The sequence below is a fragment of the Rhinopithecus bieti genome, unplaced genomic scaffold (genome assembly GCF_001698545.2).
Source record: "Rhinopithecus bieti isolate Rb0 unplaced genomic scaffold, ASM169854v2 scaffold_18353, whole genome shotgun sequence".
NCBI classification, from domain to species: domain Eukaryota; kingdom Metazoa; phylum Chordata; class Mammalia; order Primates; family Cercopithecidae; genus Rhinopithecus; species Rhinopithecus bieti.
This window is the reverse complement of record NW_016809465.1, coordinates 933940-951275: the sequence shown is the minus strand read 5'-3', so window position 1 is coordinate 951275 and position 17336 is coordinate 933940. Positions and strand designations below refer to the sequence as shown.

At 40.2% G+C, this 17336-nt stretch overlaps 1 protein-coding gene across 1 annotated transcript in view; it reads left to right on the top strand.

Moving 5' to 3' along the window:
• The window catches only part of TNFSF10 (TNF superfamily member 10), an 18646-nt gene extending 9311 nt beyond the window's left edge, over positions 1–9335 (top strand). Inside the window, exons 3-5 of the mRNA XM_017889481.1 lie at positions 2900–2942; positions 5568–5672; positions 8090–9335. Coding sequence (XP_017744970.1) covers positions 2900–2942; positions 5568–5672; positions 8090–8451 — 510 coding nt within the window. The 3' untranslated portion in view covers positions 8452–9335. The remainder of the gene's footprint in view (positions 1–2899; positions 2943–5567; positions 5673–8089) is intronic.
• The last annotated feature ends 8001 nt before the right edge of the window (positions 9336–17336 follow it).

The window sequence follows — 17336 nt, the reverse complement described above, 5'->3', positions numbered from 1 at the left end:
AAAAAAAAAAAAAAAAAAAAAAAAAAAAAAAGAATGTGTGAGATTTTTTTTCATTCAAAAGATAAAGGAGATCAAATAATGATGTTTTATATTCTTCCCACATTGCCGATGTCTGGAATTAAATATTTATTTTTGTATGCATATAGAGATGAAGAAAGAGGAAAGTAAGAGGGAAGAAAGAGGAAAGGAAGGGAAGGGAAGAAAGAGATACTCTGAGAATTTGAAGGTGGTTTTTTTCTTAATTTACAGCCAATAAATAACAAATTACAAAAAGTATCTGTTTATGGAAGTTGCTTAAACAGGACCTCCAGCAGAGACATGTTAGTTAACAGTTTATTTTACTAAATGTGGCAGAGTGACAGATCAAATCAAGTTTCTTCTCTTAGGCTCTTCTTTCTTTGTAAAATGACATTTAATAATATTTGCGGCTGGGTGTAGTGGCTCATGCCTATAATCCCAACACTTCGGAAGGCTGAGGCAGGCAGATCACCTGAGGTTAGGAGTTGAAGACCAGCCTAGCCAACATGGTGAAATCCCATCTCTACTAAAAATACAAAAATTAGCAAAGTGTGGTGGTGTGTGCCTGTACTCCCAGCTACTTGGGAGGCTAAGACAGGAGAATTGCTTGAACCCAAGAGGCAGAGGTTGCAGTGGGCTGAGATTGTGCCACTGCACTCCAGCCTGGGCAACAGAGCATGACTCTACCTCAAAAACCAAAATAAATAAATAAATAAAGTAATAAATTGCTTCTGCCTATGTAAAAATATGAGATGAGAACATGACTATAAAAATACTCTGTAAACTATGAAGTACCACATACACCACCATTGTTTAAAGATGTTAACTGGGGGAATTCCCAGGGTAGGAGGAGAATGTGTTTCACACATGTTTGTAAGTCCATTGTTTGGTGCTCTGTATCTGTTTCTCCATATAAATACTGTTATATTGGTGGTTAGGGATCAAGTTTATAATCCTGAACTGTTTTCACAGTAGAGCCCCGACATACGTAAGATGCTATTTCTATGGGAAATGGAACTAGATTTCTTCCTAGGAGTCCTAGAAACATAGCTGCTCTGTGGCTGCCCTGGCAGCGTGGCCCCGGGCAGGGGACCCACTCCACACAAGCTATATGGAAGCAGCTGTGATTCCACCACTGCAAATGACAGCGAGTGCTCAGGGGGCAAGGACCAGGAGACTAGGAAAAGCCTGGGCTGGAGAAGGGTCCTGTGGAAGCTGAGAAATGAAACTCCCAAGTTCCTGAGATAGGGGTTTGGGGAGGATGGAATTGCAATCGTCCGGCAGGGGAGAGCGACTCAGAACTACGGTAGAAATCTGGAGACAGAGGAGAGGGCTGGGTGCTGTGGACAGGGAGTGGGGAGATAAGAGAAATAGTGAGGACATTTCTTTTTCCTGCTATTCCTGCCATTCTCCCTCCCATTCTCACATCCTGCTGCCAACTAGAATAGCGAGAAGCTGGGAGAGAACACAGAGGGAATAGGTGAGAATGTGGGAGAAATAATTCTCTTTTTTTTTTAGGCACATTAGTCGAACGGACTTATTCCAGTAAATATCCTATGCCCATTATCTCGTTTAATCATCACGACAGCTCTGAATAATAAGTCATTATTATCCTCTTAAATATATTTTTAAAATAGATGAATAAATTGAAGTTTAGATCAGTTAAATAGCTTGAGCAGTCTCACAGAGCCAGTAACTGAAACATTTGAATGCAGGGCATCTGGCCATGCTTCTAGTCACTCTTTTTATTTTGCCTCCCACATTGTAGGAAAGACCCTTTTCTTTCTCCTGCTGCTTCCCCTTCTTTCCTTCCTTTCTGTTGCAGAATAAGAGAAAGAATAGGAGTGGAAAAGAGAGACACACAGAGAGAAATGAGAGAGAGAGAGATAAGAGAGAATGCCGTGGTTTTCTCTCACTTCCCCTTCCTGTATGTCAGTGACCAGAGAACTGATTACAGTCAGTCCACCACCACCAGCCCTGCCCCCATTATCTGGCATCAGGGCTTGAGGTGGAGGGAGAAGCAGAGAGCGTCTGCTTTGGGGTTGGGAGTACAGAGAACACAAGTTTCTGACAGTTGCAACATTAACTAGAGTGACTGGGAAAGAGGGCAGTGATGGGAGAAGGTGGCAGGAGGAACAGAGCTGAATTCAGAATCCGTGGATGAGCCAAGTCAGGATCTTCCCAGTTAACAGAAAGGTTTGATTTTCACTCTTTCTTACTGGTTTTCCCCATTGGTTAGTACAAAGGGAGGGGAGGTTACTAGATATTTAGCAAATATATGGGAAGGTGGTAAAATATCTTTATGTTGAGAATGGCTCAGCCACATTCTCAGAAGTGAAAGAATGACACGGTGTTGTCAGGTTATACCTTGATAGGCTATGTATGTCTGTGGGCATCCTGAGAGAGAGGAAGTGCGCCCTACGTCTTGAGGATTGGGTCTGTCCAATAATTTTAAGCCTCTGGGCTCTGTTACCCAGTGCACTTATACACACACACATAAAGGTGCACATACACCCCACACACAGAAAGTGACATGACATGGCTGCCACACCTATCAGCCACATTTGGCTGAACTCACATGGCAGATGATTTCTTCCTCCTGTACTGCTCCAGATGTGATCTTTCCAAGACTTCATCCAGCAACAGAACCTTCCCAGGCAGAGGACCATCCCTTGATTACTGTGGGGACAGTTATCTCAATATTCATCCCAGCTCCCACACCACCCCTTACAGACCCTATGCTTGACCAACTGAAAGCTTCCTAGATTGATAATGCATGTAGACATTTCCTGTTAGACATCAGCAAGAAGATCCATAGGCATTCTATTGTCAGTTTAAATTTTTAGGGAAATTAACAAGCTTTATTCAATAATATTTGCAGATGATTTTGAGAACCTCTGAGGAAACCATTTCTACAGTTCAAGGTACTATCTTTTTTGTTGTTATTTTAATTTTTTACTATCGTCTTCATGACAGGTGGTGAATAGTTCTCCATTCTCCTCTCCGTTCTCATCCACTCATCCATCCTCTGATCTGCTGCTCTGTATCTCAAGCTACTTGTTGATTCTATTTCCCTCTTTACATTGGCAGCTAGGAAGCTCAGAACCAAACCTGTGGCCCACCTATGGTCAGAACTTTATTTCAGCTTGATTTTATTCTGCCCCATGAATTTTCCTTTCTCCTTAATTTCTTCACTTATTTGTTTCTACCTTCTAATGTGTTACAAACAAGCCATCTTAAATCATTTCTGGGAAATTGACAGAAATAAATGAAGTCTCTTAAAGTTACCCTTCTTTGTTTCAGGCCACCACTGGGTTCCAGGTCTTTCTTTATGAAAGCCTCCTCCTCCATCATCCTTTCCCAACAATCTTTCTACCCATCCACAATCCTTATCCTGTGGTCTTCATGCCACACCACCCTCTTGTTCATGGTGAGCAGCCTTCTCTCGACCCACCTCTCTGTTCAGTACTATTGCCCAGGCTGGCTTCTTTAGCCTTCCATCTGGCACTCCCTCATCCTTCACAGCTCATGTAATTGTCACCTCTTCAGAGAGGGCTTCTGTGGACACCTTTCTAAGTAAATTCCCTGCACTCTGTTATTTTTATCACACGTACCTTGTTCATTTCCTTTCAGTTATTTTTTAAATGTTATTCTTTTCCAATGCAATAAACTTCTTCATCACTTGGCACCCCCATTTTCCTTTATTAAATATGTTTTCTTAAATATAAAGGACAGAATCTGGTCCTGGGGTCTAAGCCTTCTTTCTTATCATTTCTCCAAAGATGAAAGCAGTAGTCAGAATGTTGAACACTCCACCTGTTCAGATGATTCATATCAGATTAATGGTCTACAGCAGATAGATGCATGTACTGTTTTCAGTGTTGGAAGAATAAAATTCTTTGTTATTCATCTCAGTAAGGTGAAACACTACTCTGTATACTAAGATATATCCATAGTACCTCAATATACATATTTGCAAGTTTCTTTTCTGGCAGATGTTTAATATAACCAGTAGAAAATTTCCTCTTTTAAAATTTTGCTTTCAAATCTAGACTTTCCTATCCATATGCTTGAAATGACCGTAACAAATCTGTTGCCCAGGCTGGAGCGTGGTGGTGCGATCGTGGCTCACTGCAGCCTCAACTTCCTGGCCTCAAGCAATCCTCCCACCTCAGCGTCCCGAATAGTAGGGCTATAGGCACAGGCCAACACACCTGGCTGATTTTTCTATTTTTTGTAGAGACAAGGTTTCACTATGTTGCCCAGGCTAATCTCAAACTCTTAGGCTAAGCGATCCACCCATCTTGGCCTTCAAATTATCACTTTCTAATTCATATTTTCTGTAGAAGGCTGTAAGTCCCTTGAGGACATGGTCAGTGAAGTCAGTGATTAATATTTGTGGCCCTTTAGGGTGTAGTGCCTTACCCTAGCACTGTCTGTTTGATGAAAGAATATAATTTATCTTACAACCAAAGTAAGCACTCTTGGGAAGTTTGAACTGATTTTTTAGCGAAAGTCATTTGTTACATTTCTTTTCCATTTTTTTAAACATTTTTTTTAATTTTTATTTTTTGATGGAGTCTCGCTCTGTCACCCAGGCTGGAGTGCAGTGGTGCAATCTCTGCTCACTGCAAGCTCTGCCTCCTGGGTTCACACCATTCTTCTGCCTCAGCCTCCTGAGTAGCTGGGACTATAGGCTCCCGCCACCACACCTGGCTAATTTTTTTGTATTTTCAGTAGAGAATGGGTTGCACCGTGTTAGCCAGGATGGTCTCGATCTCCTGACATGATCCGCCCACCTCAGCCTCCCAAAGTGCTGGGATTACAGGCATGAGCCACCGCACCCAGCCTACATTTCTGTTTCTTTAAGGCTACTCCAAAATACTTTGGACGGTGATCAATAAATGTTATTTGTTTATTGTGATCCAGTGAATTCGCAACTTATATGCTTGTATACTCAATATCATAACCAGAATGTCAATTCCTGTTCTTTCTTTTTGGAGTGGAAGGGTGGTTGCAGGATAACTGTTGGATACCAGTTTGCCGCATCTAAGGGCAATTGTTATAATTGCTACTGCTTTAGAATCTGCAGTAGTTAGCATAGAGAAAGGAAAATTGAGATGACAAAAATTGGTACCACTCTGTTTATTTCCATATATAATTCAAGGTGGAAATTTGCCAATACGTGGTTATTTGCACACTTTAACTCAGCAGCATTATTACATGTCTACAGTTATTGCTTTATATTTTTGGAAAAGGGATAGAATCTTCACTTTGTTGTATTCTCTTTGGACCTTACCTGTGAGACACTGATAAATTATAATCCATGTTACTGCTTATTCTTCCCATGTAAAGTACTTTTCAAGTTGGTCATAAGCTGAGGTAGGTTGATCATAATAATATCAAAATGTTATTTTTATGAAAACTCGTGGAATCAACTTTGGAAGCCCAGTATGCTTACAATGGCTGATTGACAACACCTATGAACAGCAATGTATTTGAGAACTAGTTTGGCAAGTGTTGATGATTCTTTATCATTTCTCCTTTAGAAAAGCAACAAAATACTTCTCCCCTAGTGAGAGAAAGAGGTCCTCAGAGAGCAGCAGCTCACATAACTGGGACCAGAGGAAGAAGCAACACATTGTCTTCTCCAAGTAAGAAAAACAACAAATAAGTGACTTAAGGGAAAATAATGGAAGGATTGTGCCAAGTAACTTATTTTTTAAATAATTTTACCTGAAATGTTTATATGGCTATCTACAAAATGCTCAGTATTAATCAGATCTCAGATTGACTGTTTTCAGATGCAAGATTACAGACAAATAGCTCAATCACTGCCATGACATAACTGGCCTCAGGAAAATTACAAAGTGGGAGAATTGGGTTTTTGCAGTTGCCAGGATCCCTTTTTTTTTTTTTTTTCCTTCTTTGGAGTTATTTCTTTCTTTCTTTCTTTCTTTCTTTCTTTCTTTCTTTCTTTCTTTCTTTCTTTCTTTCTTTCTCTTTTTCTTTCTGTCTTCCTTTCTTTCTTTCTTTTCTTTCTTTCATCTTTCTTTCTTTTTCTTTTTTTTAGACAGAGTTTCGTTCTTGTTGCCCAGGCTGGAGTGCAGTGGCGCTATCTCGGCTCACTGCAACCTCTGCCTCCTGGGTTCAAGCGATTCTCCTGCCTCAGCCTCCCAAGTAGCTGGGATTGCAGGCATGCTCCACCACGCCTGGCTAATTTTGTATTTTTAGTAGAGATGGGATTTCTCCATGCTGGTCAGGCTGGTCTCGAACTTCCCACCTCAGGTGGTCCGCTTGCCTCAGTCTCCCGAAGTGCTGGGATTACAGGTGTGAGCCACCGCACCCAGCCTTTCTCTCTTATGATTACTTCTTCCATCCCTTTGCACTTCTCTTCTTTGATCACCATCAAATCTACCTTCTCTTTAAAGGTTTCATTTACTATCACTATGAATCACTAGGTTCTCCTAGTGGCATTTATATTAAATTAAACCATAGGAGATTGCCAATATTTGACCATATTTTACTTACACAAATGTCAGTTTCGTATAGTTTAACCATATATGTTACATTTAATTTATATCTAGGCAGAACACATGCTGATACGGTGCTATGTAATACTGTGCAGGTTTTGTTGTTGTTGTTGTTTGTTCTTTTTTTTTTTTTTGAGATGGAGTTTCACTTTTGTCGCCCAGGCTGGAGTGCAATGGTGCCATCTCAGCTCACTGCAACCTTTGCCTCCCCGTTTCAAGCGATTCTCCTGCCTCACCTACCCAAGTAGCTGGGATTACAAGCATGCACCACCACACCAGGCTGGTCTCAAACTTGACCTCAGCTGATCTGCCCCCCCTCAGCCTCCCAAAGTGCTGGAATTACAGGCGTGAGCCACTGCACCAGGCCTCTGTCCATGGGTCTTACAGTGTAAATGTCTAGGTTGGAATCGCAGCTCCTCTTCACCTAGATGCATGTTTTGAGCAAATTACTTAACCCAGTCAAGCTTCAGTTTCTTCATATGCAAACTTGAGACAAATCTTAACTCACAAAATGATCAAAATGTCTGATCTATTGTATATACTCAAGAAATACTCACCTTTATTTTTATCAGAGGCTTTGTCCCATAAATTTGTCTAAAAATATTTCAGACATCACTTAATAGATAAAAATGTTGTTTGGGGGGTTTTGGGTTGGTTGGTTGGTTTAGTTTCTTCTGGGTAGTTGGCTTCTTGACATTTTTGGACTCATGTTTTATAAATGATTGTCATGTTCTGCCTACAAGTGAGGGGATTATTATGATGGTACTGCTTGCTACTCATCAATAAATATAATTGGTTTACGCTCTGGAAAAGCCCAATTTTGCACCAATCATGGAGATAGGCTAAAAGTGTTAAGGAATATCATTTTGGAAGGCTCATTTTTCATTCAAAACCTTTGAGTGTGAAAGATTCAAGGATCTCAGAATCTTTAAATCTAGGCTCCTTTGCCAACTTTGTGCCTCTATTATTTTTGACTAGAGAAACCATCTGCTTGGATGTGCCTTTGACTCTGGAGAGCTGAGAAAGATCAAGGAGGGACCCAAAGAGTCCAAAAGGAATGACAAGAACTTCTGAGATATAGGCTTAAAGAAATAGATACGTTTGTTTAGGTTTCCTAAAGAAATAGATAGGTTTATTTAGGTTTCCTTCTGGATTGTCCACTTAAGTTCACCAGCACAAGAAGAGAGGAACGGATTCAGGGCAGAAGTTCTGCCCAGGAGTAACCATTGCTATCTAAGTGGGCCATCCCCTGTGCTACCATTCTAAGTGTGACACATGTGGCATAAGCAGCTGATAACGTATAAAAAGACAAGGGACTCCCAACAGTTCCCAATGTCACAATGGTACAGGAGCCTCCTAATTTCTATGTGACTAGAATTTATAATCCACATAAGATTGAAGGAGGAAGAAGTTTGATATTAGATTGAAATCCCTGGCAATCCCAACACAAATATAGGCTAGCCATAGCTGCAAAGAAGCTCCTTGCTTTGCTACAAATTCCCTTCTGTTAACTCTCTTTCTCTCTAAATTTCCTACAGACTCCAAGAATGAAAAGGCTCTGGGCCGCAAAATAAATTCCTGGGAATCATCAAGGAGTGGGCATTCATTCCTGAGCAACTTGCACTTGAGGAATGGCGAACTGGTCATCCAAGAAAAGGGGTTTTACTACATCTATTCCCAAACATACTTTCGATTTCAGGAGGAAATAAAAGAAAACACAAAGAAAGACAAACAAATGGTCCAATATATTTACAAATACACAAGTTATCCTGACCCTATACTGCTGATGAAAAGTGCTAGAAATAGTTGTTGGTCTAAAGATGCAGAATACGGACTCTATTCCATCTATCAAGGGGGAATATTTGAGCTTAAGGAAAATGACAGAATTTTGTTTCTGTAACAAATGAGCACTTGATAGACATGGACCATGAAGCCAGCTTTTTCGGGGCCTTTTTAGTTGGCTAACTGACCTGGAAAGAAAAAGCAATAACCTCAAAGTGACTATTCAGTTTTCAGGATGATACACTATGAAGATGTTTCAACAAATCTGACCAAAACAAACAAACAAATAAAAAACAAAAAGCCTCTACGCAATCTGAGTAGAGCAGCCACAACCAAAAAAATTCTACCACACACACTGTTCTGAAAGTGACTCACTCATCCCAAGAAAATGAAATTGCCAAAAGATCTTTCAGGACTCTACCTCATATCAGTTTGCTAGCAGAAATCTAGAAGACTCTCAGCTTCCAAACATTAATGCAATGGTTAACATCTTCTGTCTTTATAATCTACTCCTTGCAAAGATTGTAGAAGAAAGAGCAAAAATCCATCTCTCAAGTAGTGTATCACAGTAGTAGCCTCCAGGTTTCCTTAAGGGACAACATTCCTAAGTCAAAAGAGAAAAGAGGCACCACTAAAAGATCACGGTTGGACTGATGCAGTGGCTCACGCCTGTAATCCCAACACTTTGAGAACCCAAGGTGGGCAGATCACGAGGTCAAGAGATCAAGACCATAGTGACCAACATGGTGAAACCACATCTCTACTAAAAGTACAAAAATTAGCTGGGTGTGTTGCTGCATGCCTGTAGTCCCAGTTACCTGGGAGGCTGAGGCAGGAGAATCGTTTGAACCCGGGAGGCGGAGGTTGCAGTGAGGTGAGATCACGCCACCGCACTCCAGTCTGGTGACAGAGCAAGACTTCGTTTCAAAAAATAATAATAATAATAAAAATTGTACATGTATGTGTTATTTTTTCAATAAAATTCTATATTACAGTGTGTCATGTTTGTTTTAGTGCTCACATTTATTGTTGTTTTTGTTTTAGTACTCACTTGTTTCATAATATCAAGATTACTAAAATGGGGGAAAGATTTCTAATCTTTTTTTCATATCTTTTATCTGACACATATTACAGAAGAAAGAAATTTCTCACTTTTAATTTAATATGATCAAATGTATCAGTTCTTTTATTTATGGCTAATACTTTTGTTTTGGGTTGAGTTGTGCTGTGTCCTCAGGAAAGATATGTTGAAGTCCTACTCACCAGTACCTCAGAATATAACCTTATTTGGACATAGGGCCATTGTGAATGTAACTAGTTAAGATAAGGTCATAGTGGAAAAGGATGGGCCCTTAATACAATATGACTGGTATTCTTTTTTGTTGTTGTTTTTATTTTTATTAATTTTTTTTAGACGGAGTCTCTCTGTCACCCAAGCTGGAGTGCAATGGCACAATCTTGGTTCACTGCAAACTCTGCCTCCCAGGTTCAAGCGATTTTCCTGCCTCAGCCTCCCGAGTACCTGGAAATTACAGGTGTGCACCACCATGCCCAGCTAAATTTTGTATTTTTAGTACAGATGGGGTTTTGCCATCTTGGCCAGGCTGGTCTTGAGCTCCTGACCTCAGGTGATCCACCCCCCTCCACCTCCCAAAGTGCTGGGATTACAGGTGTGAGCCACTGCGCCTGGCCCACTGGCATTTTTGTAAGAAGATGGAAATTTGGGGCCGGACGCGGTGGTTCATGCCTGTAAATTCAGCACTTTGGAAGGCCGAGATGGGTGGATCATGAGGTCAGGAGATCAAGACCATCCTGGCTAACACAGTGAAACCCCTACTCTACTAAAAATACAAAAAATTAGCCTGGCGAGGTGGTGGGTGCCTGCAGTCCCAACTGCTCTGGAGGCTGAGGCAGGAGAATGGCGTGAACCCGGGAGGCGGAGGTTGCAGTGAGCCGAGATCTCACCACTGCACTCCAGCCTGGGCGACACAGTGAGACTCCGTCTCAAAAAAAAAAAAAAGAAGGGGGAAATGTGGTTATTTGGTTACAAAGACACACTGGGAGAACACTGGTGATTACAGACACCGAATGGAGTGGTGCCGCTGGGAGCCAAAGGATGACCAAGGATTGACAGCCATCATCAGAAGCTCGGAAGAAACAAGGAAGGGTTGATTTTTCACAATCTCAGAGGAAGCACGACCTTGCTGACACCTTAATTTCAGACTTCTGGGCTCCAGAACTATAAGACAGTACATTTCTGTTGTTGAAAGCCGCCTGCTTTGTGACATTTTGTTCCAGCGGCTGTAGGAAACTACCTTACCTTTCATGCCTTGTTCAAGAAATCTTTTGCACTCTCATACAGATATCACCACATATTTTTTTCTAAAAAAATTAAAGTTTAGCCTTCATGGTTTGATAATGTCATTCAACTGTAATTTAATTTGTATATGAGGTGAGATAAGGAATGTAATGTTTTTTTGTTTTTTTTGCTTTTTTTTTTTGCAGATGGAGTCTTGCTCTGTCGCCCAGGCCGGAGTGCATGGTGCAATCTCGGCTCACTGCACCTCCCGCCTCCCGGGCTTAAGAATTCTCTGCCTCAAGCTCCCGCAATAGCCTGGGAGTTACAGTGCATGCCACCACACCAGCTAATTTTTTTTTTTTTTTTTTTTTTTTTTTTTTTTTTTTTTTGCATTTTTAGTAGGAGCCGAGGTTTCAACCATCTTGGCCAAGCTGTCTTGAACTCCTGACTTGTGATTCCACCTGGGCCCTCAGGCCTCCCAAAGTGCAGAGGATTACAGGGATTGAGCCCACCGGTGGCCCGGCTAATTTTATGCTTTCCATTAAATAGCCAGCTTGTTCAACACTGTTTATTGATTAGTCCCTCATTTTCCCCGCTGATTTATGTCTCTTCTATCATACCACCAAGCTCTCATGGTTCGGACCCTGTCTGTGAGTTATTTTTTACCTATTGGTCATAGTTGTGCATTCTGCCCTCTATGCCATGTTATTTATTTTAAAAACATGGTAAAACTATACAGTTAACATAAAATTTATCATTACTTAATCCTTTTTGAGTGTACCAATTCAGTGGCCATTAGTTACACTGATGCTGGTTGTTGCAACCATCATCACTATTCATATCCAGGAAAAGTTTTCATGATCCCAAATATTGAATGCTCACATATCAAACAATAACATCCTTGGGGCCGGGCGCGGTGGCCTCACGCCTGTAATCCCAGCACTTTGGAGGCCGAAGGCGGCGGATCACAAGCGTCAGCGAGATCGAGACCTTCCGTGAGTTAACACAGTGAAACCCCGATTTCTCTACTAAAAAAAACAAAAAATTAGCCGAGGCGCCTTAGTGGTTGGCACCTGTACGTGCCCAGCTACTTGGGGAGGGCAGGAGGAAGGGTGAACCCGGGAGGGCGGGAGGCTTTGCAGTGGCTGAGGTCGCCGCACTGCACTCCAGCTTGGCGCCACAGAGTGAGACTCATCTCAAAAAATAGTAAAATAAATAAATTAAACCCAAGACAAACAATAACATTCCATTACCCCCTAACTACCATTCTCCTTATTTGTCTATAATTTTAACTCACTTAAGTATCTCATACCTATTATGCAATATTTGCCCTTTTGTTACTGGCTTACTTCCACTTAGTATAAATGTCTTCAAAGCTTCTTCCATGTTGCAGCATGTGCCAGAATTTCCTTCCTTTTTAAGGTTGAATAATATTCTATTTTATGTGTGTAACCCATTACCCCCCAGTAACTACCATTTTCCTTAATTTGTCTATAAATTTAACTTACTTAAGTATCTCATATGTTATGCAATATTAGCCCTTTTGTGACTGGCTTTTTTCACTTAGTATAATGTCTTCAGCATGTGCCAGAATTTCCTCCCTTTTTAAGGCTGAATAATATTCTATTTTATGTGTATAACACATTTTATTTATCCACTCATTGGTCAATCATACTATCTGGTTTAAATCACTGTTGCTTGTTGCTTTACTATAAATCTTGATATCAGGGATGTATGTTCCCTTTCTTTAGTCCTGTGGTTCAAAATAATCTGAGCTATTCTTAGCTCTTACTTTTCCCTGTTAATTTAGAAACCACCTAGAAGTTGTGTACACGCAGACACACACACACACACACACACACACGCAACCTTTTATAGATTCTGATAGAGTTGCATTGAATTGCTGGATTAATCTGGGGATGGCTTCCATGTTTTAGATACTTTGATACTTCCCAAACACGAGCGACTATATCCCCCTATTTATTTAGACCATCTAAAATTACCTCCAATAAGGTCGTATTTATTTACTTATTTTTGACATCATGAATGAGATCTATGTCTTTTAATGACATTTTAAAGTAGTTGATGCAGGGAGTAGGTATTAACTTTAAGAAACAGTGCAACATAGTGATTGAGAACATTGTCTCTGGATCCAAATTGATGGAATTCAAATCCCAGTTTCACCACTTACTTGAACAGATTAGTAAATTCTGTGTCTCAGTTTCCGACTCTGTAAAACGGGGTGGTTACAGTAGCCCTGTCATATGATTGATGTGAAGATTAATAGAATTTACACTTAACATACTTAGCACAATGTCCGGTATATAATAAATGTAAACAAAATTTTTAACTATTGGCCAGGCACGGTAGCTTATGCTTGTCACCCCAGCACTTTGGGAGGCCAATGCAGGCAGATGACTTGAGCCCAGGAGTTTGAGACCAGCCTGGGCAACATGGCAAAACCCCATCTCTACAAAAAGTACAAAAATTAGCCAGGCCTTGTGGCATGGGCCTGTGTTTCCATGACTCAGGAGGCTAAGGTGGGAGAATCACTTGAACCCAGGAGATCAAGGCTGCAGTGAGCTGTGATCACACCACTGCACTCCAGCCTGGGCTACAGAGAGAGACTCTATCTAAAAAAAAAAATTGTTAACCATCATTATTATATTGATCTGTACCCATAAGCCTTGCCAAAGCCGTATGAAGATACAAAGATCTTCAGTAAAGGGGAACACATAATAAAATATAAAAATCAGAATTATTGTAATTTTATTTCTAAACTCTGTATTTTCTACAATATCTAAAACACGACTGCACAAAACAATTATAAATCTATGTTAGTGGGTACGTATATAAAGATCTAATTTGGGACAATAATATGGAGTTAGGGCCAAGGGATACAGCTTTAAAGAAGTACAGGTTTTTTATGAAATAGAAGTTAAGTTGTAACAATTCAAAATAGATTTTATAACTTTAGGATATTATATATAATCTTTATGGTAATCACAAAGAAAATATTTAGAGAATCTACATGAAAGGAAATGAGATGGTAATAAAAGTGTGTCACTATAAAAAGTCAACTAAACACAAGGGAAGGCAGTAATGGAGGAAATGAGGGACAAAGGAAGCTATAAGACACATAGAAAACAAATAACGAATGGCAAAAGTCAATCCTTCCCTGTCCATAATTACTTTAAATATAAATGGATCAAATTCCCCAATAAAATGGTATAGATAGGTAAAAAGGCTAAAAACTTTAATTAAAAAAACCATGATCCACTACGTGCTGTCTCTCAGGGACTCATGTTAGACCTAGGAACACACATAGGTTGGAATTGAAAAGATGGAAAAAGATATTATTGCAAATAGTAACCAAAAAAGAACTAAAGTGGTCATACTAATCTCAGACAAAAATAGAGTTGAAATGTAAAACAATTACAAGAGACAAGGGTTTATCTAAATCGGATTTACAAAGAAGTTGTGAAGAGATAGTCTAGAGAGTTTCTGTACATTCTACATGCAGTTTCCCCTATTGTTAATTTTTATGTTAGTATGGTACATCGGTCACAATTAATGGAGCAATACCAATACATAATTATTAAGGAAAGTCCATACTTTATTTAGATTTCTTTAATTTTTACCTAATTTTTTTTTCTGTTCTGGAATCCTATCCAGGATACAGTGTTACATTTAGTCTTCCTTTCTTTTTAGACTCCTCTAGATAGTGGCAGTTTCTCAGATGATTATTGTTTTTGAAGCCTTTACAATTTTGAGGAGCAAGCAGTTTAATGCAGATAACATTTTATCAGGTTATAGAAATTACTTTCTATCCCTAGCTTCTTAAGAGTGTCAATATGAATAGGTTATCGAATGCTTTGTCTAGATATATTGAAATAATTATGTGATTTTTTGATCCACTTACCTGTTAATAGGTGCATGCATTAATAGATTTTTTTCTAATGGTAAATTATTCTTATAATCTTAAGACAAACTCTAATTGATCATGTTATTTATTATATACAGTAGCGAATTTAGTTTGCCAATATTTTACTTGGGAATTTTACTTATGTTTACTTTACTTATGTTTGTTAATAAGATTATTTTAAAATTTTTCTTCCTCATTGTATTCATATGCCTTTTTGGTGTCAAGGTTATACTAATTTCCTAAAATAAGGCAGGGAGTTTTTCCTTTTACAGAAGAGTAGAATTTTGATAACTGGCTCAGTTTATTTAATGTTTACACATATTTCCATATGATTAATTTCTTTTTGCTTGTTAATTCACATTTATCTAAAAAATACTCAAATGTTTGTATATTTATTAGCATCAATTTGTGAATAACTGATGCATATTCCACAAAATCATTATCCAGTTAGCCTATCTTGTTATAAATCATTTTGGTTTTTAATTCACATACTTCTTGGAATATAGGTATCTCTTACTATGACATTTTTCAGACGGGTAGTTTGCAAATATGTTCTGCCATTTTGTGAGTCGTCTCTTCACTTTGTTGGTTTTTCATTTGTTGTGCAGAAGCTTTTAACTTAATATGATCGCATTTGTCCATTTTGCTTTTGTTGCCTATGCTATTAGGGCATTACTCAAGAAATTTTGCTCAGACCAATGTCAAGGAAAAGGATAGAATGACAGTTACCCAGAGGCTGGAAAGAGTGTAGTGGCTGTGGGGGTCAGTGGAGGTCAGGGATTGGGAGTGAGGTGGGGGATGTTTAATGAGTAAAATAAATAGTTAGAAAGAATAAATAAGACCTAATATTTGATAGCACAGCAGGGTGACTATAGTCAATAATAATTTAATTGTATATTTTAAACTAACTAAAAGATGATAGTTGAATTATTTGTAACAAAAAGGATAAATGCTTGACGGGATGAATGCCCAATTTTTCATGATATAATTATTAGAGATTGCATGCCTGTACCAAAATGTCTCATGTACCCCATAAATTATACACCTAACATGTATCCACGAAAAATAAAAAAAAATAGAACGGGCGCAGTAGCTTACACCTGTAATCCCAGCACTTTGGGAGACAGAGACAGCAAAACACCAACACTACAAAAAATACAAAAATTAGACAGGCATGGTGGCACACACCTGTAGTGCCAGCTACTGGGAGACCAAGATGGGAGGATCACTTGAGCCCAGGAAGTAGAGGTTGCAGTGAACCAAGATCTCACCACTGCACTCCAGCCTGGGTGAGAGAGTGAGAGCTTTACTCAAAAAATAAATAATTAAAAAGTAAAAGAGGGGGGCGGAGCAAGATAGCCGAATAAGAACAGCTCCAGTCTCCAGCTCCCAGCGCCAGTGCCACAGAAGACAGATGATTTCTGCATTTTCAACTGAGGTACTGTGTTCATCTCACTAGGGAGTGCAGGACAATTAGTGCTGGTCAGCTACTGCAGCCCAACCAGTGAGAGCTGAAGCAGGGTGAGGCATTGCCTCACCTGGGAAGTGCAAGGGGGAAGAGAATCCCTTTTCCTAACCAGGGGAACTGAGACACACAGCACCTGGAAAATCGGGTAACTCCCACCCCAATACTGTGCTTTACCAAGGGTCTTAGCAAACGGGCATACCAGGAGATTATATCCCACACCTGGCCGGGAGGGTCCCACGCCCACAGAGCCTCCCTCATTGCTAGTATAGCAGTCTGCGATCAAACGGCAAGGCAGCAGCGAGGCTGGGGGAGGGGCGCCCGCCATTGCTGAGGCTTAATCAGGTAAACAAAGCCACTGGGAAGCTCAAACTAGGTGGAGCTCACAGCAGCTCAAGGAGGCCAGCCTGTCTCTGTAGACTCCACCTCTGGGGACAGGGCACAGCTAAACAACAACAACAACAACAAAAAGCAGCAGAAACCTCTGCAGACGCAAACGACTCTGTCTGACAGCTTTGAAGAGAGCAGTGGATCTCCCAACACGGAGGTTGAGATCTGAGAACGGGCAGACTGCCTGCTCAAGTGGGTCCCTGAACCCTGAGTAGCCTAACTGGGAGACATCACCCACTAGGGGCAGACCGACACCCCACACCTCACACAGTGCAGTACACCCCTGAGAGGAAGCTTCCAAAGCAAGAATCAGACAGGTACACTTGCTGTTCAGCAATATTCTATCTTCTGCAGCCTCTGCTGATGATACCCAGGCAAACAGGGTCTGGAGTGGAACTCAAGCAATCTCCAACAGACCTATAGCTGAGGGTCCTGACTGTTAGAAGGAAAACTAAAAAAACAGGAAGGACACCCACACCAACCCCATCAGTACGTCACCATCATCAAAGACCAGAGGCAGATAAAACCACAAAGATGGGGAAAAAGCAGTGCAGAAAAGTTGGAAATTCAAAAAATAAGAGTGCATCTCCCCCTGCAAAGGAACACAGCTCATCACCAGCAACAGATCAAAGCTGGACAGAGAATGACTTTGACGAGATGAGAGAAGAAGGCTTCAGTCCATCAAACTTCTCAGAGCTAAAGGAGGAATTACGTACCCAGCGCAAAGAAACTAAAAATCTTGAAAAAAGAGTGGAAGAATTGATAGCTAGAATAATTAATGCAGAGAAGGCCATAAACGAAATGACAGAGATGAAAACCATGACACGAGAAATACGTGACAAATGCACAAGCTTCAGTAACCGACTCGATCAACTGGAAGAAAGAGTATCAGCGATTGAGGATCAAATGAATGAAATGAAGTAA